The following is a 27,982-nucleotide window of genomic DNA, read 5'->3' on the forward strand; positions in this document are numbered from 1 at the left end:
TTGGTCCGGTTTGCAAGTATGCAAAAAATATTGCCTCCGATGGTGGTAGTTGTCAGCATTTTTGTACGGTTATAAATAAATAGTTGAACTTCTCGAAAAGAGCTACCTAGACCCGTGACTTTCTAAGATGCGTTTTCACAAAAAAAAGTTGAGACATTTAAAAAAACCGTGACCTGATAGTTGGTAGTCTGTAACCTACCGATAGCAGATCTTCTTGGAATCCTGAATCTGTACTCAAATCCGTTCACCTATCAAACTGAACCGAATTCAAAAACTTTAAAACTATCTTCTGTCTTTTTTTAAAAAGTTCTAGTGCCGGACGGTACTACAAATGCTAGCTACCAAAACAGCGCCAAAAAGTTTTCACCGCAAAAGAAAACCTCTCAAAATATGAAAAATATGAAATTCTTACGAAAAAAAAAGAGAGCGCATGAAAATCGGTTTATCCTTCAAATCCAAATATGAAAAGACGACGAGGTTCCACTTTGGAAAACTGATTAACAAAGTGCATCATCTCTTTTTCTTCAGAATCCTCCAGAAGATGTCTCAAAGAAGAAGAAGAAGAAGAAGAAGAAGAAGAAGGAGAGAAATTTCAAGAAAAGGGGGTCCTTGAAAAGAGAGAGAGAAAGAGCCGTCCATTCGTCCGTGTGTGTGTGAAAATTTGTTTATGCTGCTGTTTGAAGGAGAAAGAGGATTAGGTCCCCTCCGGTAGGGGGGATGTGGTGGAGGAGGGGGACCAAATGAAGAGAAATAGACGATTATAATCAAAATGGACAACAAGTAGTGGAGTGCTGGTCAGAATAGGCTGGAAATATTCAAAGAGGGAGGGAGGGAAATGGAAATTGGAAAAATAGTAGTGGTGGTGGTGGTCCGAAATGGAAAAATATTTAGTTATTATAGATTGGCTGAAAGTCTGAGCGTTGGAGGTTATAATCGTGGCCTAGAAACTTAAATTGGTGATTTTAGACCATTTGAGTGGATCTCTGGCATTGACTGTTCGTACCAATAGCCCTAACATTCTAACTCAACATGGGATTTGAACATTTCATAAATCTGTAATCGGAATTACCACAATCTATTTTGAGGGGGTCAAGTACTTCTGGTGAACAGCTTCTGGTGAAATTGAAATGATACCGTAAGGTAGAAAACTCCCACTGGCACAGGGAAATCGAAATTTTGGATTTCGGATCGCTGAGAAAAGCTTACACACGAGTTCGAAGGTGTTTTGAGCGGGTGGTATTCAAAACTTATAGATTTCAAAACTCGAAAGAAACTATTTTTCTTGGTTTTTGAATGTTCCAAAATGCAGGAAAATCAAAACTTAGCGAAATGTATCTTTAAACTTGTCGTAAGCAATTTCATGGAATTGAGATTAACTACACGGCCTAGAAATCCAAGTGTGGTTTTTTAGGCCACTGGGGTAGTTTAGGATAAGACCAGTTGAAAATGTCTTAGCTATGACCACGAAAATTCAATAAAAACCTCTCAAAAAGCAAGCCGAAACGTCTATTCACTACGTTCAACCATTTCAAGCTGCTTGCTGACTTTAAATGACCAATTTTCAAATTAAAATTTATACGACTGGAAAGCTAACGTCGTGAGGATTCAGAATCTGTTATCAAAATTGAAAAATAATAAAAATTAACAGAATAACAATACTTTTTCGTACGGAAGTGCATAAGTAACAGTGTCGTGCTAAGATTCCCTCTAATTCTGTTCAATTTCAATCTTTAAAAAATACAAAATTATTTTCTGAAATCGCAAAATGTCAGCTTTTTGACAATATCGGTTTCATCTAGAAACAATCATCTACAACCAATTTATATCGAAATCAGTGCCAGTAATCCCTTTAGACTTGTCAGCAAACTCTCGACAATAGCAAATGAAACGTTAATAAATTCAAAATAAGAAAACTGTATACTTGGTATAATACTCAAACTAAATCTCACAAAGAACCCTCCAGAAAATCTCTTCAAAATGAATAAGAACGCATTGAGAAAGAAGGAGGAGAACGGGGTGGAGGGAGGAATCTGATTAGTTAGTGGCTTCTTGTTCTTAGGCTTCCCTTGATTCCATCCTCCAAAAAGATGGCACATCTGGTGGAAAGGGGGGGGATACCTCTAATTAGAAATATTCTTCTTCCCCTTCTCCAGAAGATGTCTTCTTCTTCTTCTGAAGTCGAAGAAGAAGAAGACGTCAACAACAAATAACAATAGAAAAATGGAGACGAGTGGTGATTTGAGCTGACCTGAAAAAAGAAAAAAACGTAATAGTTTTGAAATTTTTCGTTTGAAAATTTTGAAAGAGAAGCAGTGTCGGACTCCGGAAATAATAAGAATGCCACTTTTCAAAATCGACGAGAGAGAGAGAGAGACGGAGAGAAAGAAGGTGTTCGGATGGGATTAGGGGAGGGGAGAAGAGGTGATGGGGATTAGGATTAAGAAAACTTGAAAAAGTTTTGAAAAATTGTCGAAGATTGGAGATGACAGGACAAAGGGAGGATCATATTTGAGGTGCGGTTGGAATTTGAATTTTGGGGATATGGGTACTGTAGTTACTTGCGACATAATAAATTTGAAATAACCATACTTGTCATTTGGCGGGCCGGCCCGGTGGAAAATTTTTTTAAATTTTTGCACCCCAAAAATTTTTTTCAAGTGCTTTTTTATCCCTAAATTCACTGTAGAACTAATAAAAATCATCAATTCAATCGAATGTTTGCAGAAAATGCCCCAAAAACCACTTTTCAAAAATTACTGCCGAAAAAAACATGTTTTTCGAAAAAAAAAGTCGCTTCACCCGGGCCGGGCCGGTGAAAATTTGAAAATCGGCCCGGCCCGTGACAAGTATGGAAATAACAGGGCATTTTTCTAAAGGCAGTGACTTTTCTAAACAAACAATTAGGGAAATTATGTTCAGATGTCCACAATTTGAATTCTAGACGGCGGCGCAAGCTCTAGCTTTGCCATTTCTTCACTAAAACTCAAACGAAGTTTCACAAAAAATGGCCAAAACTGAAAGGACTCGAATGAATGAAAATTTCATCAGTCTAAAAAACGTAATAACAGTCCTTGGAGCTAAAAACGGCAAAGTTTGAAGTACTGATATGATATCAGAAATAGACCTATATTTTTATAGTTGACAACTTTTTAGTGAAGCATTTTTTTTAGAAAGTTGCGGCTAAAGAAAGTATTGATCGTCTACAACAGAATAACTTTAGAAGTATTGAGTTCTTAAAGGTGGACTAAACTCAACTCTGATATTTTCATAGAATGATGTATGAGTGAGTTCATTTTCAAAAATTTTAAAAATCGGTCTTGAACCCACTGAGAGCGATCGCCGGTGAGTTTGGGCATTTCGGTGACCGGTGAAAAATGGCGTTATGGCCCAGAAATTCGACTTCGGTCGTATGTTAATTTGTTCATTTTCGTGAGTTCATTCTCATATCGAAAGACTTTTTCAATTTGGGCCAAACCCCGCTTAGAACGAGCGGCGAAACAGTTTGAGCATTTCAGTGACCGTGGAACATTCTAGAACTTTTTCGAAAATGTTTTTTTTTGCAAGTTTTCATCGGTTTTTTCTACCATTTTTGTAGTATTTCTATCAATTTTTGCCGTTTACTTTCAAAATTATTGAAAGAACACAACAAAAATGAGCGAAAATACCGACAAAATTTGAAAAAATCAACATGGCCGAAGTCGAATTTCTAGGCCACCGAAATGCCCAAACTCACCGGCGATCACTTCCAGCGGGTTTCAGACCGATTTTAAAAATTCTTTCGATATGAAAATGAACTCCCTGGTACTCATACATTATTCTATGAAAAAATCAGAGTTGAGTTTAGTCCACTTTTAAAACAAACTGTCATTATTTTATAAGAAGTTGCAGTTATTCAAATTCTTGCCGCAGTTTCCCGATTTCAAAGTCTTTTTTTAAAACTTTTAACAAAATCAGACAAAACATACACCCTTCCTCCTCCCCTAAAAACCAAAACACCCGAATTTACATGAATAAGGAACACGGGAGGAATAAACAAACACATATCAATTTCGGTAGGATGAGCCTGCATTGAAGTGCAAACGAATATCTTCAGGTGTCCTCCCTTTTCTTATGAAACAAGAAGAAGAAGAGAACTCAAACAAGCGGGGAGGCAGGAAGTATGGCACACCGAACACTCTCTCTCCTAATTACGGTATTACGTTTCGTTGAGCCTCTTTTGCGTCGGGAGGGAGCCGAAACACCGAGATAGGTAGCTCACCCGAGAGGCAGTGGAGCGAGAAAGGACAATGGGACATTCTTCTATTCATGTAGTTGTATAAGTTGAAAAGGAGCAAGGGGGGAACACACGGGCGGTGAGCACAGAGAATTATGAATAGAATTGAAAAGCTTACGGAGGGGGGAGTAATTATACTTGAGCAGCCACCGGGAGGACTCTCCAAAGAGAAATTTGTAGTACTTCACACGTGGCTCTAATGGACTGCGAGGGGGGGGTCTAAGAAGCAGACGGAAATCTTTTGATATTAGAAGAGAACAATAGAAGGGAGAGCAGACGTCACTTCATTAGGAGGTGCGTGTCAAGAAGGGGGAGTACGGTAGTGATGAGGATTTTGAAAGGGGTACTGACTTTTAAATGAGTAAGGAAAAGTTTTCATAACAATTTTTGCAATTTTGTTTCAAAGAATAGCAAAGTAGGAAAAGAACAGAGTTTATCAGTTTTGCAAGAGAACCTTTTTCTGGATTACTGTCGCCATTTTCGTGTCGGGACCCAATTATTCCAAAATCGTCAAAATTGAACCGTTTAAAAATTCAGAATTTTGCAAGGAATACAAAAAAATGTGTTTTATCCTGATTACGGTAATTTCTGGATTACTGTAGCGATTTTCGTGTCGGGACCCAATTATTCCAAAATCTTACCGTACACGTCTTGAATTTCATTTTTGTACAATTCTTTATACAAATTCTGTATGAAAAGTTACAAGTTGGCTCGCTTAGGTTTTAGGTCAAAAAACTCTAGCTTGAGAATTCGAAATTTTCAAAAATTCAAAGCAAAATCTCAATGGTAACACTGCAATCGGCGACAATCTTAAAATTAGGGGCGGATCATAATTTAAAAAAAATAAAATCGCTACATTAAAAAAAATTACAGGTATTTTCAACAAAAAGAATATTCTGTTTCCTAAAATTACACAAAAGATTACCACCCCAATGATTTAAAACTTTGTTTCTATGACATTTTTTAGTCATCAGAATTCAATGATAACAGAACTTTTTGCATACTGTAACAAAGCGCTTTACACGAAAACAATTCAAATTTGATGGTGAATTCAAAAAGTAACATTGATGGATTACACGTAGTTGCAGAATGTTAATGGAAACGATAGACAATACGTATAGTCTGGCGTACCGAAGGCGACGGACTAGATAAACGATATGTGGTATTATAAGAAGGTATTATAAGAATTTATAACAAAAATGAAAGAATGAAAATTTAGAAAATTGGATTTTTAAAGACATGATAACCGTTGCCAGAGAGTTGGAAAATCCCATATCAGAAGGAAATTGCTCAAATGTACATTCGTATTAAAAAAAAAGCGTTTGCCATCAGGGCTGGGCAAATTATTTGACCACGTTTCCAGTTCACCGTGACCGCACAACTTTCACTGAATTGAGTCACTAATGTAAGAATTGGCAGTTAAAAGCAGCCGAGAAAGTATTGAACAGATTGGTCAATTTTTACGAAAGATATCAAACATTCAAAACAAGAATTCAAATAATTTGCCCAGCCCTGTTAGCCATTACCCAGTTAGCCGTCCATTTTCAAGGACGTCACCGCCACACTACGCGATCAAATAGCGTTCCCCTTATCAATGTCAACTAAATTAAAAGAACACAAACATATATATCAGAGACAGCAATTTTTTCGTGTCCTTCATTCTTGCAACATGAGAAAAATTTGATTCATGGCGGAACGTATATTTCTCTAAATCTCCATTTCTCTCTTTTGGAAGAATTAGGGATACTCACTCGGGGGAAGATTCGACAGGTTTTGGAAACTAATTTGAGTTGTCAGATGGCATGAAGAGGGGACGGAGGGGGTCAGATCAATTTCCGAAAAGTTTTTGGACGATTTAGAAGAAGAGAGGAGGAGGGGATAAGCGGTGCGATGGGCGGGAAGTTTAGAAGAGAGAATTCGAATTTTTGGTGTGATGTCATGGTGAATAGTTCAGGAAATAGTTATGTTGGTTTTACAGGATTAGGAACTTTCAGATAGTTTGGGTAATTGTCTAATTGGCGGTGTCAATAATATCAAAGAAAATGTTGACAATCGTTCTGATTACAACAACTTGCTGAATTATCATTAAACTTTTTTAGCAGACATTATTGTATTTGAATGGTTATTAAACTAACAAATTCAGACATTTTCAGATAGCGATACCAAAAGTCTGGAAAAAAACTATTCATCGCTAAAATATTGATTTTGAGAAATTAATTTTATAGCGTATATCTCCAAGAGTGTGTCACTGATTTTTTTAAAATATCGTTTTTACATTCACGAATTATCCAAAATTGCTAAAATAACAGGGGATTGCTAGAGGGAAGCCACATGTTACTTTAAGATGGTGTCATGGTGCCAGATATAGTCAAATTGTTATACTTTTTAAAACCAAGGTATAGTTTAAACCAAGACCTTCATTGCACATAGTTGCCCACCTTTTGGGGGCGGAGTCTCTCTAAAAAAGTTCTTTCCTATGAAACGAGGAAACCCCGAAATGGTAAATGTCTAGTAGCGAAGATTTCCTGAACCCGAAGTTCTGAGTCAAGGACCAACTGTAAAAAAGTCAGTCACCCAAGAATCTCATACAGGTTTCAGAAAACTAGAAAAAACGCATGTTGCTATAAAAACTGTGAGGATTCTGAAAATACAATTTTAAACTTATCAACTATCTTCATGAACCGAATTATACAATCTCCAACTCAAATTCATGTAATTATTTGGCAAAAAAGCCTTAACTTAAACATTTAGGAAAAAATCTATTATAAATTCACAACACTGCGCCGCATGGCTTTAAAGGCGCATCTAATTTATCAGAAATTTCGCGGAATGGTCTCGGAGTTAATAAAGATCAAATACCGTATTTTCGAGCTTTGCAGTTCTAAAATTAAATGCAAATAATGTTTTTCGCTTCGAGACCTATTCGAACAAATAAGATACGCTTTTAAAGCCATGCGGCGCAGTGTCATGAATTTATAATAGGCAAATTCAGAATCCCCACGCTCTTTAACCTCATAAACTCCAAAAAAAAATCTATCTTTTTTACAACTTTTTAGATCTCACAACTAATGAAACGCCATTCCGTCCACAGGTAGTTGAGAATAAATATCTCGAAAAAGCAAACTCAGACATCTATTTCTCTCTCTCTACCTCACTGTGTGTGTAGAGTGTTCAAAACGTCTCGAATTTCCGGACGGATAACCGACGATGTCTTCTTCTTCTTTCTTCTTTTCGAAGCGGGGGGAGCCACCGAATGGTAATTCAATATCCTTCTCTCGACTGGGGAGAGAGAAAGAGAAAAAGAGAAAGTGCCGTGTACTTGAAGGAAGTTTTAAAGTTTTTAGAGAGCTGCGAAATCGACACTTTTTGAGAAGAAATATATTCAGAGGAAGGAAAAAATTAGAGAAATCATCAGAGATCAAGATGAACAGTAGTAGTTAGGGGAGGCGAAGAAATTTGATATGTGAGATGGTTTGTGTTATGATCAGAGAGCTAGGAAATGGATTTATGTAGGCCACGCCCACTTTTTTTAGAAGGTTGAGTGAAAGGACCGGTTTGAACTGAAAATTACCAGAAAAAACCGAAAGCGATTACGGTAAGAGTTGAGCCTCATTCGTGGTTTCTAAGTTTCTTGTTATTTGGGGTAGTCAAGTTTTAAGATTTTTTGTTTTAATGTTATTTATTAGAAACTTCTAATATTGTGGTGAGGCTCATCTCTGGAACAATCTGTTCCGAAGTCAAGGAAGATGATGGCCTAGTTCTTTTTTTCAAAAAAGGAATTTCTCGGGAACCATCTGCAACCTTGAAGATTTAGGATGAAGGTATAAAACGAAATAGTCTCCTTGGTCTAAATTTTTCATACCGAAGACTTTTAGGCCACTATGACAACTGCAAGAAGTTACTATACAATTTAAGACAATATAGGTACCAGAGTTGTACGGAATGTCATTTTTCAGTTTCCGGAATCCGGAATCCGGAACCGGAATGAGACTTTTTTATTTCCGGAATCCGGAATCCGGAACCGGAATGAGATTTTACATTTTCCGGAATACGGAATCCGGATTCCGGACAACTATGATAGGTACTGAACTTCTATAACATCGGAGGTTTTCCACTAATCATTCATCAGATCACCCCTTATTAAGAAAACAGTTTTAAACGCGGTGAGAAAGTCACAAACTGCTCCCTGTTAACTGTCAAATTTAGAAAGATCCGAGTTTGACACCCGAAAGTTATTAGTGAGACGTAGTGAAATCTAGAAAATAAATCCTTACGCGCATTCATCGTTTTATGCTATTTGCAGGCGGAAAAATACGGATTTTCCAGACTAAAATTATCCAAAATTGTTTGAATACCACAGCCCAGCTAGTTCAGCAAGTCCTTGAAAATGGTTTTATTCATACTTGCAAACCGGCCCGGCGCGTAACTCGCTTCGAACTCAATGTTATGAGCTGAAAAATATACCAAAATGTAGATCTCGACGAGTTCTATGTTACAGATATAATACGGGCCGGATGGCTAGTCGTTAGTATGTCGCGGACCGGGAAAAGTGCCAAAAAACGCGAAGATGGCCAAAAAAACCATTCTAGCCCGGCCCGCGGCACATTAACGAATAGCCATCCGGCCCGTAGTAGGACACGGACATAGAACTCGTCTTGATCGTATATTTTTCAGCTCATAACATTGAGTTTTAAGCGAGTTACGCGACGGCCCGTTTCGGCCCGGTTTGCAAGTATGGCTTTATTTTACAGGGTGTCATGATCTCAGGTTACTTATTGTTGTTTTATTTTCTTAGGCCAAACGATGAACTATATTTTTGTAAATGACAACTTTTTGGGGCGAAGCTTCTCTGGTCTTTCGAATTGAGAAACCTCAAAAAGGCTTCCTGTACCTACATACTCCCTGAGGTCTTATACAAATGATTATCAACTACAAAAACGCAGATCTGAATTTGATCTACGTGATAGTTTTACAGGTTTAAATATCCAAGACACCTAGTTACTCTCTTTTGACAAAATTTGTTGAAATGCTACCAAAAAAGTGAAACTGAGAAAAAAAATGATGTGATGCAGATTCTTCCATTTATATGAATTCAAAACGAGCTCTAGAATATTCTATCCCTTCCCCCATCCCAAATAAGTACATCCCCGAAAAAAGAGTGAGACATAGATAAAAAGTAAATGATGGGCGGTTTTCATATGTCCCCCCCCCTCCTATCTCCATGCTTCATTGTGTCCAAACGAGAGAGTATATGAAATGGTGGAGACGCAGAGACAAGAGATTGTCAGATGATGTGATTGACATGGGGCACTCGGCGGATGAGTTGAAGGGACGGAAGGAGGGAGGGCAGAACTTGCGAAAACCCGCAAGAAATTTTTGGAGGAACAACACTTTGACAATAACGTTTGATAGATGGGGTGTCATTTGAAATGAGGAAGGAGGGCAAGGGGACTAAGTTTTTTCTCGGCCATGGGATTACCTATAAATAAGCTTTGCTCCTCGTTATTGTAACGCCAAATTGGAGAACGGGACCTAAATGATCTATGAATATATAGTTTTCAGGAAACATTGTTACCGTTAGAGAGCTCACGTTCTGAGAATTCAGAATATGTTTTTGAGCTTTGCTCAGTTCGCTCGAAGTCCAAATGAACCGAGTTATAAGACTTTCTTGCCTAGAATTCACTGGCTTCAACGCCCTGTAAGTCAGTTCATTTTTGTGCTAACTGAAATTTGAAAGCCTATTCAGAATTCTCACAACATCAGCCATCGAACCAATATGAGTTATCCAAAAACTGTCTATATACTGAAGAAAAAATTCTAAACATCAGGACAAATATACGGGTTTTGGAGAAAATATATGTTTTTTTCTAGTTTCTACAGAAATTCCTTCAAATTTAATGCGTATTTCCGGACAGAAGCTACATAAGGGGGAAGCTAAAGTCAAGAGGACTCTGAATTCGTTTTCAAAGTCCATTTGGCAAATGAATGAACAGAGTTACACGATTTTCGAATCGGTTATCTCTAACTTCTTGCTGAAACGCCATGTAGGAATGAATTCAAAGAGTACACAACCTTAGTTATTCACTCATACCCGCTTTTAAAACAGTTTCAATGTGAAAACCAAGCAAAAAAGGATGGAGTTCATAAAAAATTATAAATTGAAGCCTGAGATAATATAGAAAATGTTTTCTAGACCGTCAAAAATTGAAAAAAGTTTGAAGCAACAGAATGATGAATTCAATTTTGACCAAACTTTGATTTTCATCAATATTTGCAAACAATATCATTCGAGAAATTGTTAAACTGTAATGAAAATATGATAGTTGGAAAGTTAACGTCGTTTGGATTCTGAATTTGTTTACAAATTTTACTTTACGTAAAAATGAACAGACTAGGGAAGGCCTCCAGGCGACCGTAGAGTACGCCGGTAATGACTTGTCAGAGGTTCAAACTTTGGCCTCGTTTCTCTCGAATACCAAGGGTCGAGGGCAAAAACTGAATATATATTTAGAATCAGCATGACTTCAGCTTTCCAATAATATAGGTCACGCCTCATTACTCCATGGTCACCTGGAGGCCTTCTCTAGTGAGTTAAACAAGTTTTTACTCGAAACCGTTTTAATACGATTCAATCAAAAATTGGAAATGCCGATATCAGTTTTCCATCCCCACCAAAACGTACAAAGAAAATGTCAAATATTTCAAAACGCTCTTATCCTGAACACCCCATAAAACGTCAAAGTCTTCCAAAAGAGCAAGTAGTCTTGTCTGTCCCCCTCTTCCCTTAGTTTCCACCACTTGACATTGTTCTTGTCTCCATCTCTCTCGGATTGACACACTTCACACTCAATGATATATGTATGTACCTGAGTGGGGGAGAGATATGACAAGAAAAGTTTGTGGTTGTGTTCAATGAGGAGGAGGAAGAATGTGGGTGGGGCAAAAAAAAGGTGTTTGAAAATGTCAGAATGACATGTGCGCTCTATTGTAAATGAATAAGAACCGCCCGAATTAGAACCGTCCATATCAGAACTGGTACGAATTAGAACCAATTAAAAGATGGTCAAACTTTAAATTTAAACTAATAAACCTATATTTCCCGGTTCTGATTTGGAGCAGCACCGCCATGCCAGAACTCAGAAGAATGCTTTAAAGGAGGTGAGAACTCAAAAAAAAATGTTGGCTCAAAATTCGGTAAGTGATTGCTCTGTGGGACCCGAACACATGACCGAACGCGCATGGGTACAAAACCGCAACCGGCTGAGCTACACGGCCGAGAACCCCGTCGCACACTCGGGGCTGTGATAAATGTGGGTGCTTCTCAATCACAATTTCGATCACAATTTTTTTGCGTTCTCACCTCCTTTAAGGTAAATTTCCCGACTCTATCTTTCTTATAGCTTACGCAGTCTACATACTATTACAATTCATCAATAATTCATGCACTTCCTCTCAAAAGCCTTTTAAGTTGAGCCGATGAACGTTTTGTTCGAAATGAATTAGGAAGTTGCAGGAGGAAACTCTTTTGGCAGGTGGTTGCCATGGGAATTATATTGAAAAGGGAATGGGGGAAAAGGGGGGAACACCAACAAAATGTATAATTTCTATTCAAGTTGGAGAAAGGAAATGTTTAGAGAGAGGGAAATGTATGAAATTGGAATCAAACGTTTGGAGACGTAAAATTGAAAATTCATGGATAAAAACCGTTTTTTTTTTTGGGTTTTATGGTTGAACATTTGCAATCAATGTGTTAAAACAATCCGAATGAGTACTTATAGTGATGCCTAAAACTTGAAACTTCAGATATTTCTGAAAAAATTGAATTTTTCAACATTCTCCTTTAAACCCAGATATTTGTTCTATGTTTAACAGCTAGACCAAGTTTTTGTCATCAATTTGAGTCTAAAACAGACCTAGTCTCCCTAAAATAAAGGAAGTTACAGATTTTCAAGAATATTTTATTCCAAAATATGGTTTCCACATTTCAAACTGTCAGAACTCAGCAAATTTCAGTCCGATCTGTCTGAAATTTATACTCACAGAATGAGCTTGCCAAGATGCTTCGAATGAGAATAATCATGTTCATTTTTGCTCCGCCACGGATACTACAGTAACCAGGGTTTAAAGACGCATCTCGTAAGATTTTCACACTAAAAACATTTTTTTATCTCATAAAAAGACAAACTTGCAGATTTTTGAAATTTTTTAGGGGCAATGATCAGGGACATTGCCACACTCTTCAATATTTTAAGTATAATACAGGAACCTCAATAAAATCCGTTTCCAATACATAAAAACTTTAAAAAATTAGAAAATTAGAATTAAAAGAATGTATGTTAAACGTGTCGGAAGGAATATACTCCTTCCGAAACACGGACAAACACGGAGACACTAATCATGTGTGCACACAGGATGACCCCTCAAATGCTCAGGTGTGTTGGGTGGAAACATGTCTTTTCTTAGGAATCTTTTGTTAATATTACGTAATACGAGACTACTCATGGAGAGAAGACAATTAGAGCATATGTGCAATTATGTTCACACCTTTTATGACAACAGAAGGAGGAGATGGGTGTCGAGTAGACACGAGGGAGAAGGAGGTCAAATAGACATGGTACAACAAAATATGATGCAAAAGGGTCAAATATTTATATGAATAAGGAAGGATATAGATATAACCATACTTGTCACGGGCCGGGCCGGGCCGGGCCGGGCCGAAATCAGGAAAAATCTCGGCCCGGCAGGGCCCGGCCCGGCCCGGCCCGGCCCGTGGCCCGGCCCGGCCCGCTCGGCCCGTTTTGAAACATTTTTTCAAAACATTTTGAGTTTTTGAATTTTTTTTGGAAATTTTTTGAAAAAAGTATAGTTTTCGAATAAACATTTAAAATTGAATCAAAATGTGAATATGTAATGATAATTTAAGCATTTTTACTGTTTTTTTTCGAAAAATTTCAAAAAAAAATTGGTAAAAATGGGTACCCATTTTTGAATCCGGGCCGACCGGGCCGGACCGGGCCGAGAGAAATTTCGGCCCGGGCCGACGGGCCGAGCCGGGCCGGCCCGATTTTTGACAAGTATGGATATAACAACTTATGCAGGCTTCAGAGCTGTAAAATCCAAGCTTTTAGGAATTACAGATAGACAAATCTATTTGAAGCTATAAGACTCTACGGATTGTTTGAACATCCCAATTTTCTGATACATACACGGGTCGACAGTTTCTTGTCCGGGAGGCAATCCCCCCGATGTTCTGGAATCCCATCTCATGGCATTAGCTATCGTAAAAACTTTATTAGAAGTGCCCCTCTAATAGTGGTGCCCAACGAACAACTCTTTGAATAATATAGGTACATGGACCTCAAATTGAGTTTTAACGGCATACTGTATAGATCAATAGGATATGAACTTTGCCGTTTTCAGTTGAAATTGACCAATTTTGAGAGTGCGTCATGGTAATACTCATTGTCCCATCAAGTAAATTTTTAGTGGATCATACAGAACAAAGGTAGAACTTTATTTTTGTAGTTGACAACTTTTTTGTACGGACACTTCCTAGAGAGTTATGGTCATTTTTAGACGACAGCTTAAAAATCACTCTGTTTTGCACTAGAGGGAAATTACTTTGACGATATGTAACTTGATAGGGACTGCTTGTACAGAAAAATTGTCAAATACAAAAATGAAGCTCTACCTTTGTTATGTATGGTTTATACATAGTTTACTTTGTGGGACAATAAGTCATACCGTAACACACTCTCCAACTTGGACAATTTCAACTGGAGTTCATATCCTATTGCCGGGTACTGTAAATATAACAATATATGCATGAATCAGTTAAAGAAAGAAGTGATTTATTGATTAGTTGAAAATGAAGCAATTTCTGGGCAAACACATACGAGATCTTCTTCAATAAAAAACATAATTAATTACAGTAACCCTGAGGCTTCTTCTTCTTCATCCACATACTCTCGACTCTTCGCCAATGACAGAACATTGAGATAGTTGAATGTGTGACCGGCGATTAGCTGGAATACTTTTGTACTTAAGGGGGCGGAGCTTAGCGAGTATTTCAGACGTTTTTAGAGTCATTTTATAGATTTTTCTCAAAAATATCACTATCCCTTACCTCATAACTCGACTCCCTAAAAACAATCGGTTTATTCTTCAACACTCTCGGCGCGATTTCCACAGATTCCGTCACTTTTATCCTTCGACTCTCATCAAACTTCACCACCGTAAGCCTATGGAAATTTGTCGCCACAAAGAGATCCTTTCCACTTAGAATCTCAAAAACGGGTCGTCGTCTCGGGTGTAGATCAAATTCATCACGATACTGAAATTTCGTTTGGAAATTCCATGTGTCTGCCACGTGGATGCGTCCGGAACGATCGGCGGTGATGAGGCGGCGACCGTCTTTTGAGACTCTGGAATAATAAGATGTGGCCTAGAAATATGGGAAGTCCGAAGTTAGTCCGCGGTTTCTTGGAACTTTTTGCTGGCCTAGGATCCGTGATGTTGGGTTTCTTGGCTATTGAGACCCCTAGAAATCCAAGTTTGCGGAACTAGTCATTCTGAGTCGGTGGCCTAGAAATCCATGACTGCAAAAGTTAGGCCACCGCTCTCCCTCACTCACCTTATTCCAAAAATTGGAGCCGTATGAATCGTCTTCTCCGCCAGCACACCCCGCGTACTTCTCACATCAAAAATTCCAATTTTTCCGTCTCTCCGACCGGCGTACAAATAGTGATGACGAGATGGGAACCATTGGACGACGTCGATGGGAACGTCGTCCCATCGAATGTTTTGTGGCAGAGACAATCCGACTCTGCAGAAGAAATTGGGTGGATGGACTAGGATTTTGAATTTTGGGTTTCTAGGTTATCGGCCATAAAACTCTAGAATTGGTGGCCGAACTTTATGTTTTTTAGGCCACGTGATGTGATGGCCGAGCTTTTCCATTTTGGGTATTCTAGGCCACCAGTCTGAAGAAACTGTCAAAGCGACCTGGAAAACCAAAAGTGCAAAAGTTCGGCCAGGGATCGGAATTTCACACGGTGGCCGAACTTTTGTATTTTTGGTTTTCTAGGCCACCGATTCGAAAATTACCTGGATTCAGAAATTGCGAGCGCTGGCCGAATTTTTAAATTTCGAGTTTTCTAGGCCACCGATTCAAAAATTAACTCAAATTTTAAACTTCCGAGTGATGGTCGAACTTTTGCATATTGGTTTTTCTAGGCCACCAGTCGGAAGAAAGCCGTAGAAATCAAAAGTGCAAAAGTTCGGCCACCTCGAGGTCCAACTTTTGGTTTTCTAGGCCACCAATTTCGAAAATTCAATGAAATTCAGAAATTCCTAGCGCTGGCCGAAACTTTGACCAATGGCCTAGAAACCCAAAACTTGAAAAGTTGGCCACAACTGGAAAATCAGTTTTCAATCATACTTTCCTCAGTTTTTCTCAATTTTTTTCCAAATTTCTTACCTAAAATCGACGATTTTCATGGATCGACTGCCATCCGCCACGGCCACTTTTGAATTTGTCATATTATGCTCATTCCAATGAAAATAGACATCTCCTTCGAATTGTGCTCCATTTATCACTTTCTCCATTGTACTATCACATACTCTCATCCAATTCGATTTGGTTGTCACCATGAAGAGACGAAGATCCAGTGGACACCATTTGATCGTTTGGAGAGCGTTGTGCTCGAGTTTTCTGGGAGTAATTTTATGGAATTTGAGTTTTTTGGAAAATTAGTACGATTTTTAGATTCAGCTTGTTGAGAGCTTTCAGAAAAGTATAATCATGACGTGGTTTGAAGCAAATTGGGTCTTACCGCGAAAACTACAGTAACCCGAGATGACTTACTGTAGGTTTCGTGGCGAGACCCAACTTTCTTCAAACCGTGGCTTGTGGGTACTTTTCTGAAAGCTCTCAACTCACTGAATCTAAAAATCGCATTCTTTTTCAGTAATTTTCAGAAAAACTCACAACGTCATCGGTTTTTTCCACTTTTCTCTTCCCAAATACTTGTAATTCGCCACTGAAACTTGTCCACAATGTGATGCCATAATTATCCTGAAAGCTAGTTTAAATTTATTTATAAAATCGTTTTTGGTGGCCTAGAAAATGCAAAAACTCGGCCATCACTTACATTTGATCTCCTTCATCAATATCCAATGCGCTAATATCTTTTTGATGACCAATCGATTCTTTTTGAGATCCCATTTCGATATGTTTCGTCCATTCGAGATTGATTATCGATCGGGAAATTTGCTCCCGTTCGAATATCCCCATTTTTCTGCAATTTTTCAATTTAAAATTGGTTTTTAGAAGTTCTAGTTGATTTTTTTGAATTCAGTGAGCGGAGACCTTCCAGAAAAGTATAATCATGCCTAGGCTTGAAGAAAGTTGGGTCTCACCACGAAATTACGGTAGCCGAAATGTTTTCTTACTGTAGATTCTTACTGTAGACCTCCATTTTGATCGAATTTTCAATAATTTTTGAAGGTTTTTAATAAATTCAAATTAATTTTCTATTTTCTACATATTTTTGAATTTTTTCGAAACAAAAATAGTGAAATTCAACTTTTGTCATTTTTCTACATAAAAAATTATAAAATTAACCTTGAATCATATCCCAATAGATAATCCTCAACTCGAATCGGCATTTTCCTCCAGTTTTTCTCAAAAAAATGCTATTTTTTCATGAAAAATTCACTGAAAAACAGCCAATAATTCTTCAACCACTTATCCGAGAGGAGTACGCGGCCGAGGGACTAGAAAACTCGTTGTCGGATTCTAGGTCATCTCGATTTTTGGCGTTTTTTTGGCGTATTTGGAGGTGATAACATCATCACTTTTCATCTGAATTTTTATCAATTTTTTACATTTTTTTCGAGTTTTTTTCTGAAAAATACAAATTATATAGAAAAATTGAAAAAATTGTAATGTAAACTGTAAACAAAGTTGCAAAAACCACGTGGTTCTATCGATTTTCACAAAATAAACAAATTTCAGTGAGTCACCTCCGTTTTTGCTCTTTTTCGCTGGAATTTTGCTTTTTAATTGTTTTTTTTTTCAAAAAATGAAATGAATTATCGATTTTCAGCAGATTTTCAGCCGAAATGGCTGCAATAATCAATCAACGCGTCGATCAGAGCGGCGAATCGAGTATGGGTGGTGCGAAGCCAGGTAGGGGGGCAAAAACTGAACATTTTTTAAATTAAAGACAGAAAACGAATAATCAGAAAACGTTTTGATTAAAAAAAATCTATGAAAATTAATTTTTTGCATAAATCCTGTAATTTTATGTCATAAATTTCGGTTTTTTCCAACAAAAATTACAGTTTTAGCTCGAAAAAAGTCAAATTCTGATTTTACGTTAAATTTCAGTAGAAACTACGCAAATTGACTGTTTTTCTGTAAATGTATAACAATTTTTCTGTTTTTCTACAGAAATTTGGCTATCTAAAAATTTCCGCGCAAAATATCAAATTTTGCATTGATATAGCCTAGTTTCTATTGAATTTTTATCGAAAATCGAAAAATTGTAATTCATTTACAGAAAAACAGTCAAATTTCGGACTTTCGACTGGAATTTATCGGAAAATCAGGATTTGGCTTTTATAGAGCTATTTAAACTGTAATTTTTGTACGTAAAATACACCAAAATCTCAGTTTTTGGCTTAAAATTACAGAATTTGTACAATTTCTAGCTTCAAAACCTTTATAAATGTATTGAAGCACCTCAAAACCCCCATAAAAGTTCCAGTTCTCCTTCACAAAATCGCTGGACACGTGGCACGTATCAACGATGTGATTCTTCTATCGAAAGACGAAGGAGTATGGACTGCGAGTGATGATAGATCAGTTCGTTTGTATTTGAAGAGAGATAATGATCAATTCTGGCCGTCGATTCATCATTTTATGCCAGTCGCTCCGACTTGTCTGTATTACAGCGAGGAGACTTATAAGTAAGGGGATCTTTGGTGGAAAACGAAGAAATTAGAGTAATAATGACTGAAAAATTGTCATTTTTCAATAAAAATTAATGGAAAAACTTGAAAAATTGCCATTTTTTTTTAGTACTAAAAGTGAGATTATCTGGAACGACCGAAAATTTCTTTAAAATAGTATTAAATGCAGTGAATTTTAATAAGAATTCAAATACTTCAAATGTAAAATTCCTGGTTTTGTTCAAAAAAATCAGTTTCAACACATTTTTTTTTGATGTTATTGCTGTAGAAATCCCCCATTTCAGTTATCATGAACGCGAACCATCGTTTGTAACTCAAAATATGAGGTTTTTCGGATAAAAACTGAACATGTCAATTCTGAAGTCATCCGATAAAAATTTCTAACTGTAAAAATCAAAAAAATCAACAATTTTTGGCCAAAAACGGACTTTTGAAGTCTAAAAAATGCTGAAATTTTCATAGTTGCCCGGGCAAATTGGCGCGAAAGTCAAATTTTCAAATTTTTTCAAATTTTTTCGAATTTTTTGAATTTTTTTTGCGAAAAAGTCAAATTTTCGACTATGATTCAGAATTAGAAGAAAATCTGGGCCTTGACAACTATGGAAATTTTTATTATTTCTAATATGAATGCTCAATTTCAAGGGCTTGATTTTGAGCTGAAACTGTAATTTTGAGCTAAAAATAAACAATTTCGCAACAAAAAACCAGAAAATTTTGCACAAATCCTCAATTTTCGGGATAAAAGATGCATTTTTGACTCAAAACAACCCCAAACACCTCATTTTTTTCCGACTTTTCTGATTTGAAGTCTAAAAATTTTCACAATTTACTTTTTCTAATAAAAAATAGTCCATTTGAAAGTTCAATTCACGAAAACTCCTCTGATTTTGAGCTGAAAACTGTAATTTTCAGCTAGAAATATGCTTTTTCGCAGCAAAAACTACCCAAATAGTCCATTTTTGCAAAATTTGCACCTCAAGGTTTTCAGGTTTTTATTGCGAAAAAGCTTATTTCTTGCTGGAAATTTCAGTTTTTAGCTCAAAATCAAGGGATTTTTAGAAAATAGGAAAACCTTTAAAATGAATTTTCTGTGATTTCTATTAGAAAAAAGAAAATTTTGAGAATTTTTACACATCAAATCAAAAAATTCGGTTTTTTTTGTGAAAATTAACGATTTTTTCGGTTTTTAGATTCAAAACAACCCAATTTTTGCAGACTTCTTGTCGGATTGATCAACGGAAATGTGTACGAATTCAGTGTTTCTGACGACTTCAACAGTATGACAGAATCACGTAAATGGACGTGTCACGCGGGTCCGATCTCTGGATTGGGATTCGCTTTGTCTGCCGAACTGATCTTCAGTTGTTCCCGTGATAAATCAATCGTCTGGCATTGTTCAGAGAATTCGAACAAGATGGGATCATATCTCCTCGAGAATAGTTGTACTTCAATGGTCATTGCACTTCCATTCGTATTTGTTGGTGATCACGGAGGACATGTTACTGTACTTCGAATTATTGATAATCAACCACATCTTGTCAGCAAACTCAGCGCTCATACTAGTGAGTTTTCAGGGATTTCGAACATGTAAAACGCGGAAATCTTGGCCAAATTTTTGTGAAAAACAACAGACTTCTGACTTTTTGACTAAAAAATAATGTTCAAAATGACTTTTTACACTAAAAATAGTATAATTAACGAAATATGTCTAGAAATGATAGAGTGATAGTAATTTGTGTGATTATTTGATGAGAATATGCCAATTTTCACCAAGTTTTGAATGATTTAATCACTTTTTTCTGAATTTAAAGTTTTTTTTCACTAAAATCATTTGAATTTCGCAAATTTTCTCGGTGAAAACTTATGAAATTTGCCTGTTTTCCACTTAAAAATGAGATTTTCTCACTTTTTAATGTCAAATCACTGATTTTCAGACAATTTGTGCTTTTGCATATTGAAAATGCTCTGTTTCTGTAAGAGTTTTTGCTATGAAATTATTATTTTTCATAAATTTCACAGTTCATGTCAGATAAGTAATCTGTGACTGAAAATATACAAAATCTCCAATTTTCTTGATCATTAAACATAATTTCCACTCTGATACCATATTTTTCGTGCTGAAATCATACTACAATCGTTTTGAAAATGGAAAAAAAGACTCCAAATACCACCATGAGACTTCATTTTATGCAAATTTTTGACAAAATTACGAATTTTTTTGTTTTCAGCAGAAATTCCGCTTGATTTCTATTCAAAAATTCCCAAAAGTCGTATATAGCTCGTCCGACATCGGACAAAAAAACCTTTTCCCTTTATTCGAATCCATTTTCAGTTGTAGAAAATGTTTTTTTTGTCGAAAACCTCTTTTTTCTCTGAAAATCTATTAGCACGGAACGCTTCTTACAACCGCGCTCTACCGAAACCAAAGGAAATAGTGTGCGAAATTGAGAGAATTAGAGAAAAATAGACATTTCTCAAGGGAATTTCGGTGGAGCGCAGTTGTAAGAGCTGTGCTGAGCTAATAATACATCTCTTCATTTTCTATTTTCAGTGCAAAATTCTGATTTTCCTTCTTCGGTCCCTCTTCAATCACCGCTAATTCTCTTCCATACACTCAATTTGCAGATTCGATCACAACACTGTCATGGGACGGAAATAAGCAAGTGTTATACTCGGGAAGCAGTGATCATCTCATCATAATGTGGGATATTGGAGGCGGAAAAGGAGAGGCTTATGAGCTAAAGTAAGGAAGAATACGTGAAGAAATGGAAGGAGAAATGATAAGACTTCCCCCAAAACAGACATCAATGTTTAGACAGAGATCATGGAGAAGATGGGCTCAAAACTCCAGTATAGTTGAGCAGAAGGATGCTGGGGTGTTGTGGGCGCGTTTGTGAATAGAGAAGACAGTGAGGAACTATGCTGTGAGGCTGGCGTGCTGACGGCGCGTTTGTAGGAACGACGAATCCATGAAAATTGCATAGTTGTGAAGGCCCGGGCAAATTGGCGCGAAAGTCAAATTTTTTGAATTTTTTCGAGAAAAAGTCAAATTTTTGACTATCATTTAGAATTTGAAGAAGTTCTGAAAAATAGTCAAAAATAGTCACTTTTTCGATTGAAAATTTCAAAAATTTCTTTTTTTGGGCTTTGACAACTATGATAAAAATTGATAGATTGGCACCGTTTTTCGCAAAACTTCTACTGAAACTTTGCTTTTATGTATAGTTTGTCCAAAAAATCAAAAATTTGTGTAAAAATGCTTGGCAATTTCAGAAATGTATCAGTTTTAGCTTGCAAGAGCTGCAAAAAATAAATACATGTAATCATACTTGCAAATTTACGGCCCGGCCCGGAAAGGCCCGAAGGCCCAGTAGAGAATTTTCAAGGCCCGGCCCGGCTTCAAAAAAAGGTACCTATTTTTTTACCAAATTTTTTGAATTTTTTTGAAATTTTACATTAAAAATTCCAATTTTTTGATGCATAACTATCGTTTGATTGAATTCTGAAGTATAGTCGAAAATTCGACATTTTTGGGAAAAAATTCAAAAAAATTCAAATTTTTGTTCAAAATTTCAGTTCAAATTTTTCAGCCGGGCCTTCGGGCCGGGCCGGGCCGAGCCTTGGAAATTCTCGTCACGGCCCGGCCCGGCCCGTTGCAAGTATGCATGTAATAGATCACAGTTACCTATTACGGTATTTACGGATCAAAAAACTAGCAAACTTGTGAATTTCATTCGGATATCAAAAATTATATGTGCAAGAAATGACAATTTTTGGAAACTTTGACAACATTCCAAATTTCGATTAAAATATCTCGAAACATCTTATTGTGGGGGTACACCTAATAAGAACTGGCCTAAATTGTGAAGAATTGCAATAAAAATGGTCTAGAATACGTTTAAAATACACTTAAATTGCTCTGAAGGGTCTTAAATCGCCTTAAAAATGCCTAAATGTTGGATATTGTGAGAGAAATGCCTTGAGAGGCCTTGAATTGAAAAGTCTGAAGTTTCGGCGAAAACTTTTTTTGACCGAGGCGATCATTGAAGACCAATGTTACTACCTAAATTACTTGAAGTCATATTTTTTTATTTGAGATTCTGATACTTCAGAAAATTCTGAACAACTTTCATCATTGGAGCATATGCTAAAAATCGCTCTTAACAATCTAAATTTCCGTTTTCCCGGCTCAAAATGAGCCTTCGTGGAAGAGTTTTCCCACTCAAATTTTTTCCACCGTGTAGTCCTCTCGGACAAAATAGTTTCTCAATTCTTCGTTTTCTTGCTTTTTTTCAACAATCGTGTTTTTTTGAAAGTTATATCGCAAAAAAGAAGAAAAAACACGAAATTTCGTTGAAAAAAGTGAGAAAAGGAGGAATCGAAAAATTATTTTGTCCGAGTGGACTACACGGCGACGCGGGAAAACTCTTCCACGAAGGCTCATTTTGAGCGGGGAAAACGGAAATTTGGAGCGTTTAGAGCGATTTTTTGTATATGCTCCAATGATGAGAGTTGCTCAGAATTTTCTGAAGTATCAGAATCTCAAATAAAAATATAACTTCAGTCTTCCTTTAATTCCCAGATTACCGTAATCCCCGCTGTAGATCATTCATATTTCCACATATTCAATAATTTTTCCAGTGGTCACAACGGAAAAGTGAATGCACTGTGTGCCGCCCCTGCAGCGAAACGACTGTTCTCTGCAGATGAACACGGAAAACTGATGTGTTGGGATATGGAATGTAAACGAGTCGAAACGCCAGAATGGAAGTCAACCGATTGCTGTCAAAAGTGCAATCAACCATTCTTCTGGAATCTTCAGGCAATGTGGCAGAGGAAGGTCGTCGGACTCAGACAACATCACTGTCGAACTTGTGGAGCCGCCGTTTGTGGCAGTTGTTGTGATAATTGGACAACTTATCCGCCGATGGGATATGAGACGAAAGTTCGCATTTGTAATGAGTGTGCGGGAAAGATGAAAGAGAATCCACACAATTTCAAGTAAGAAATTCAAGATTTATATGAGAAAGAAATGCAGAAATTTTTTTGAAAAAATGCATCAAAATTGTGACTAAAAACCACAAAAAACCTAAATTTTTCTCAACAAAATCTCAGAGAAAACCGGATTTTTCATCCAAAATCATTAAAAAATTTTGAAAAAAACCACGATTTTCAGCTATTGTTGGGCGAAAAGTTTTTGTTAAAATGGTAAAACGGTCTGAAAATTATTTATGGAGGGGAATCCACAGGATTTCAAGAAAGAAATTCAAAATTTCTGCAGAAAAATGCTGAAAATCTCATTCCTTGAACAAAAATTTCAAAATTGAATTTTGCAGTCAGAATGTGTAATTTTTGTTATAATTTTTGATCCCAGAAGTTTGCTTTAATGAAAAATTTTCGATTTCAGTTTTTGTGCTGAAAATTATATTTTAGCTGGTTTTTAGTGTTTCAAAGAGTTTTTTTAAGGTAAAATTATGCTATTTCTATAGAAAAGTCAAAAAATTGTTTTTCAAAATGTCAAAAATTTCAAATTTAAAAATTTCAAGTAAGAAATTCAAGATTTCTACGAAAAAATGCAGAAAATCTCATTTCCTGATCAGAATTTTCAGATAATTTTAATTTTTCAGTCAAAATGTGTAATTTTTGTTTTGAAATTCACATTTGTAGTAGTTTTCATCCAGTTTTCGGCTATAATTTTTTATCCTAAAAATTTGGTTTGATGAAAAATTGTCGATTCAAGTTTCAATGCTAAAATGTTAAATTTTATTGCTGAAAATTGTATTTCAGCTGGTTTTTTATGTTTTCTGGGAGATTTTTTTATAGATAAAATAACTCGATTTCTATAGAAAAAGTTGAAAATTATTCAAAAAATCTGCGATTCTTGTATTTTTTGACTTGAAATTCCGTTAGAAATCACAATTTTCAAGCATTAAATTCCCAGAAACCACGACTTTCGCTGAAAAAATCAAACATGTTTTTCTCCCAAAATTCGTAAATTTTCGCTGATTTCATTCAAAAAACAATTTCATCAAAATGCTAAAATTGCTCATTTTATGTGAAAATTGTCAAAAATCCCAAAAAATTGGCAAATTTTCGACTGGAAATCTGAAAAAATCACCTATAAAATATGACTAAACAGCAACAAAAACGTCATTTTTCTTAACGAAATTTTAGAGAAAACCGGATTTTTCATTCAAAATTATTTAAAAAATTTGGGAAAAATCACAATTTTCAGCTATTGTAGGTCGAAAAATCTTTAAAATCTCCGCTTTTTTAGGTAAGATTTTTTGAAAATTTTGAAAAATGTCCAAATTTTTAACTCAAAATCCTCTAAAAACCTCCCAAATTTTCAGCCTGACCCCTCTGGCGATCTGTCACGAAATTCGTACAGGAATCACCGCAATGCATCTCCAGGAGACACTTGGCTTGCTCGTCACCTCTGGCCAAAACCGTGTCGTCATGATTTGGGATGTCCGAAGTGTTTGCTCCGCCCCCTCCGGTTCAGGCGGTCCATGAATAATATCTCTCATTTTTTATTCTAATTTATTGTAAATTTCACTCATTTTTTCGCCTAAATTTGTAAGTTTTCCCTCGATTGACCACGCCCTTTTTTATACCAACACCTGACAGGTTGTCCCAGTAATAGTGATTGTGATTCGTAACCCATCTTTTCTTGAAATCCCGATTGATTTTTTCCTACTACTTAGTAAGCTCCGCCCACTTCATCGCAAAATTAGCCTAAAAGTGGATGGAGCTTACCTCTCTCATATTTTGATACCAAAAAGATACAATTCCTCTACCTTTGTATATTAACCAAGATTTTCAGCTATAAATTTCTAGATTTATACATTCCATGACTAGAGAAACGCATGCGCCGGGACGGATAAGGTGAGGTCAGTATTTCAGAAATTCGCAATGGAGCACGATTACAGCGGTGGGGGTGAAGAACACAGAAAGCTCACAGGAGAGACAATTTTTGGTGCATTTGGAGACAATAACTGGGAGAAATCGAATGAGAAAATTGGGAGAAAATGGGGGAAACGCTAGGCGGAAATTATGACTAATCGGGGGAAGAAAAGAATAGAAATGGTCAGCATCCACATGCTCCGCCTGTGCCATTTTGAGGGAAACTTCTTTCGGAAAGACAAACGGATTGAGATCTCATTATGCCTGTCTTCAGACCTTCCCAACCATCGACTGGTCGCAGTTCTCCCTCGTCAACGCGGTTTTGTATCTGAAAATTAGAGGGTTTTAAAACGAAAATCAGCCAAAAATTGGCCGATTTCAGACGATTTCCGACGATTTTAGGCTGATTTTAGCTTTAAACAGGTTAATTTCGAGCCATTTTCTGCCATTTTCAGGCAAAAATTGTCTTTAAACAACAAAATTCGCAAATTTTTCTCTATGAAAACAGTGTTTTCCCAATTTCAGCTCTAAAAAAGTCAATCACAGGTGATTTTCAGCCATTTTCAGCCAAAAATTCTCTCTAAATTGATAAAATTGAATAACAAGAGCTTACAGTATCTACAGTACTCCAGAAATGGATCTGAGGCGGCGATTTTAGACGATTTTAGGCTAATTTTAGCTCTAAAAATGTCAATTTCGGCTCGTTTTCAGCCATTTCTAGCCAAAAATTGTCTTTTAACTAAGAAATTCGAATTTCAAGAGCCGTAGTCACACTTTTAAAAATAATGTTTATTTTTGATCTACCTTGATCTATTTCTCGCCTTCTTTTTGATCTACTCGGTTTCGATTCAGAAAATTCCACTTTACTGTCGAAAAAATAAAGTTTCGACAAGGATTTTCAAAAAAAAATTTCGCGGGCAAAACACTTTAGTGCATTTGTGAACTAAAGTGTTTTGCCCGCGAAAATCTTTTTTGAAAATCCTTGTCGAAACTTTATTTTTTCGACAGTAAAGTTAAATTTATACAAGTTTTACTTGATTTTCTCTCAATTTCAGTTCGCAAAATTCACATTCTATCAAAAATCAATCAAAACAAGTTTGGAATTATAAAAACAGCTTCTAGGCTGCAATTTTGAACAAAAAGTGTGAAAAATCCAAAATTTAACTTAATTCAACTCAAACCTTTAAAAAAATAGGTTTCCAAACTAATTTTATAAGAAAACAGCTCAAAAACCATTTTAATATTTAAAATTCAATTGTTTAATATTATCGAAATAAAAAAGTTCCGACATTTTTTCCTCGTCGGTGTTTGCGGACTTAAGCCAAAGTTATCAAATTTTGGCTTGAGTCCGCAAACACCGAGGGGGAAAAAATGTCGGAACTTTTTTGTTGCGACAATAAAAAAATCGTGAAATTCTTCGAAATTTTGGCCAAAAAATGCTTTAAAAGGGATTTTAACTGATTTTCCACCGATATTTTTGATTTTCTACTTTTTTCCCCATTTTCAATAAAATCTCACCTCCTGAGCGATCATATGGAATGCCTCATTCACATTATCTCCATTTCTCGACGACGTTTCAATGAATTTCATTTTGTGATACTTTGCAAAGTACTCGCCTTCTTCGTAATTCACCTGTAATGCTTTTTTGATTTGGTACGGGGAAATTTGGAATGAAATTGATTTTTGATAGAAATTATATCCCTTCTGGAGTTATTTTCACTGAAAATACATTTTAATACTGAAAATTTGAAACTTCAAGTGCAAAAAGCGCAAATTTAAAATTAAACTTCCGATTTTCCAACGAAAAATCTCATTTTTTGGAAAAAATAAGACATTTTTATTATAAATTCAAATTTTTGGCATATTTCTATTGAAAAATACATTTTTAAGCTGGAAAGTCAATAGTTTTAACGCTAAAAACTGGAAATTCGAAGAAATTTCCATATTTCTCTTTGAAAAAATCAATTTTTCAATACAAATCTCAATTTTCACTAATAAACCAAGATTTTTACCTAAAAATTAATTTTTTCGATAAGAAATATTGAAATTTTGTCAGAGGTTAAAACTCTTGACTTTCCAGCTTAGAAATGCGTTTTTTCAACAGAAAAAGCGCCAAAAATTAGAATTTTTATTTAAAAAATATCAATTTTTCCCCAAAAATGAGATTTTTAGCTCTAAGCCTACCTGTCGTTGTGCATCCATATCACACTTCGTGCCAACCAACTGAAAAACACATTTTCCCGGACTGGGACCGCCCAAATTCTGTGCCGCCTCTTTGACCCAATTCTCGACGTGTTCGAAACTTTCTCGATTCGTTATATCGTAGATTGCGAGCACTCCGACCGAATTTCGGTAGTAGGATTTTGTGATTGAGCTGGAAAATGGGGAAATTTGAAGGTTTTAAGGGTTTTTAGTGGGAAAAATGACAAAGTTTTAGTATTTTTAGTATTAGAAGACTTTAAAAAAGGGTTTTCATCAAAAAATTGTCAAAATTGACCAATTTTTACCGGAAAAACTAAAAAACACTCACCGAAACTTCTCCTGACCGGCTGTATCCCATAACTGTAACTTCACACGATATCCAGGCCTCAACTCAATCATTCTCGCATAAAAATCCACTCCGACTGTCGGATCACTGATTTCAGCCATCTTTCCCTCGGTAAAATATCGTAAAAGACTGGATTTTCCCACTGTGGAATCGCCGATTACAATTAATCGATACTGGTAGTGAAAGAGCGGTCCGTAGTCGTCGCCAATGAAATTTGATTCCATTTTTTTGTCTGGAATTTTGGAATTTCTTCAAACTGAAAAGTTAAATGACGCAAA

At 36.2% G+C, this 27,982-nt stretch overlaps 3 protein-coding genes across 3 annotated transcripts; 1 reads left to right on the forward strand and 2 right to left on the reverse strand.

The window, feature by feature from the left end:
* Positions 1-14,199: 14,199 nt before the first annotated feature.
* GCK72_004719 (uncharacterized protein) lies at positions 14,200-16,568 on the reverse strand (the record flags this gene model as incomplete). Its single annotated transcript, XM_003097097.2, has 6 exons — positions 14,200-14,298; positions 14,400-14,697; positions 14,907-15,098; positions 15,753-15,986; positions 16,263-16,349; positions 16,426-16,568. 6 exons carry the CDS (start codon positions 16,566-16,568, stop codon positions 14,200-14,202), a joined length of 1,053 nt encoding a protein of 350 aa, XP_003097145.2.
* Positions 16,569-17,398: 830 nt separating this feature from the next.
* Positions 17,399-24,766, forward strand: GCK72_004720 (uncharacterized protein; the record flags this gene model as incomplete). Its single annotated transcript, XM_003097061.2, has 6 exons — positions 17,399-17,465; positions 18,046-18,247; positions 19,466-19,812; positions 20,876-20,993; positions 22,892-23,251; positions 24,604-24,766. The coding sequence occupies 6 exons, from the start codon at positions 17,399-17,401 to the stop codon at positions 24,764-24,766; spliced, it is 1,257 nt and encodes a 418-aa protein (XP_003097109.2).
* A 574-nt stretch (positions 24,767-25,340) lies between these two features.
* GCK72_004721 (uncharacterized protein) lies at positions 25,341-27,928 on the reverse strand (the record flags this gene model as incomplete). Its single annotated transcript, XM_053724855.1, has 4 exons — positions 25,341-25,484; positions 26,675-26,788; positions 27,341-27,530; positions 27,687-27,928. The coding sequence occupies 4 exons, from the start codon at positions 27,926-27,928 to the stop codon at positions 25,341-25,343; spliced, it is 690 nt and encodes a 229-aa protein (XP_053589049.1).
* Positions 27,929-27,982: the final 54 nt, after the last annotated feature.

This window comes from Caenorhabditis remanei, chromosome II, assembly GCF_010183535.1.
Source record: "Caenorhabditis remanei strain PX506 chromosome II, whole genome shotgun sequence".
Classification (NCBI taxonomy): Eukaryota; Metazoa; Nematoda; class Chromadorea; order Rhabditida; family Rhabditidae; genus Caenorhabditis; species Caenorhabditis remanei.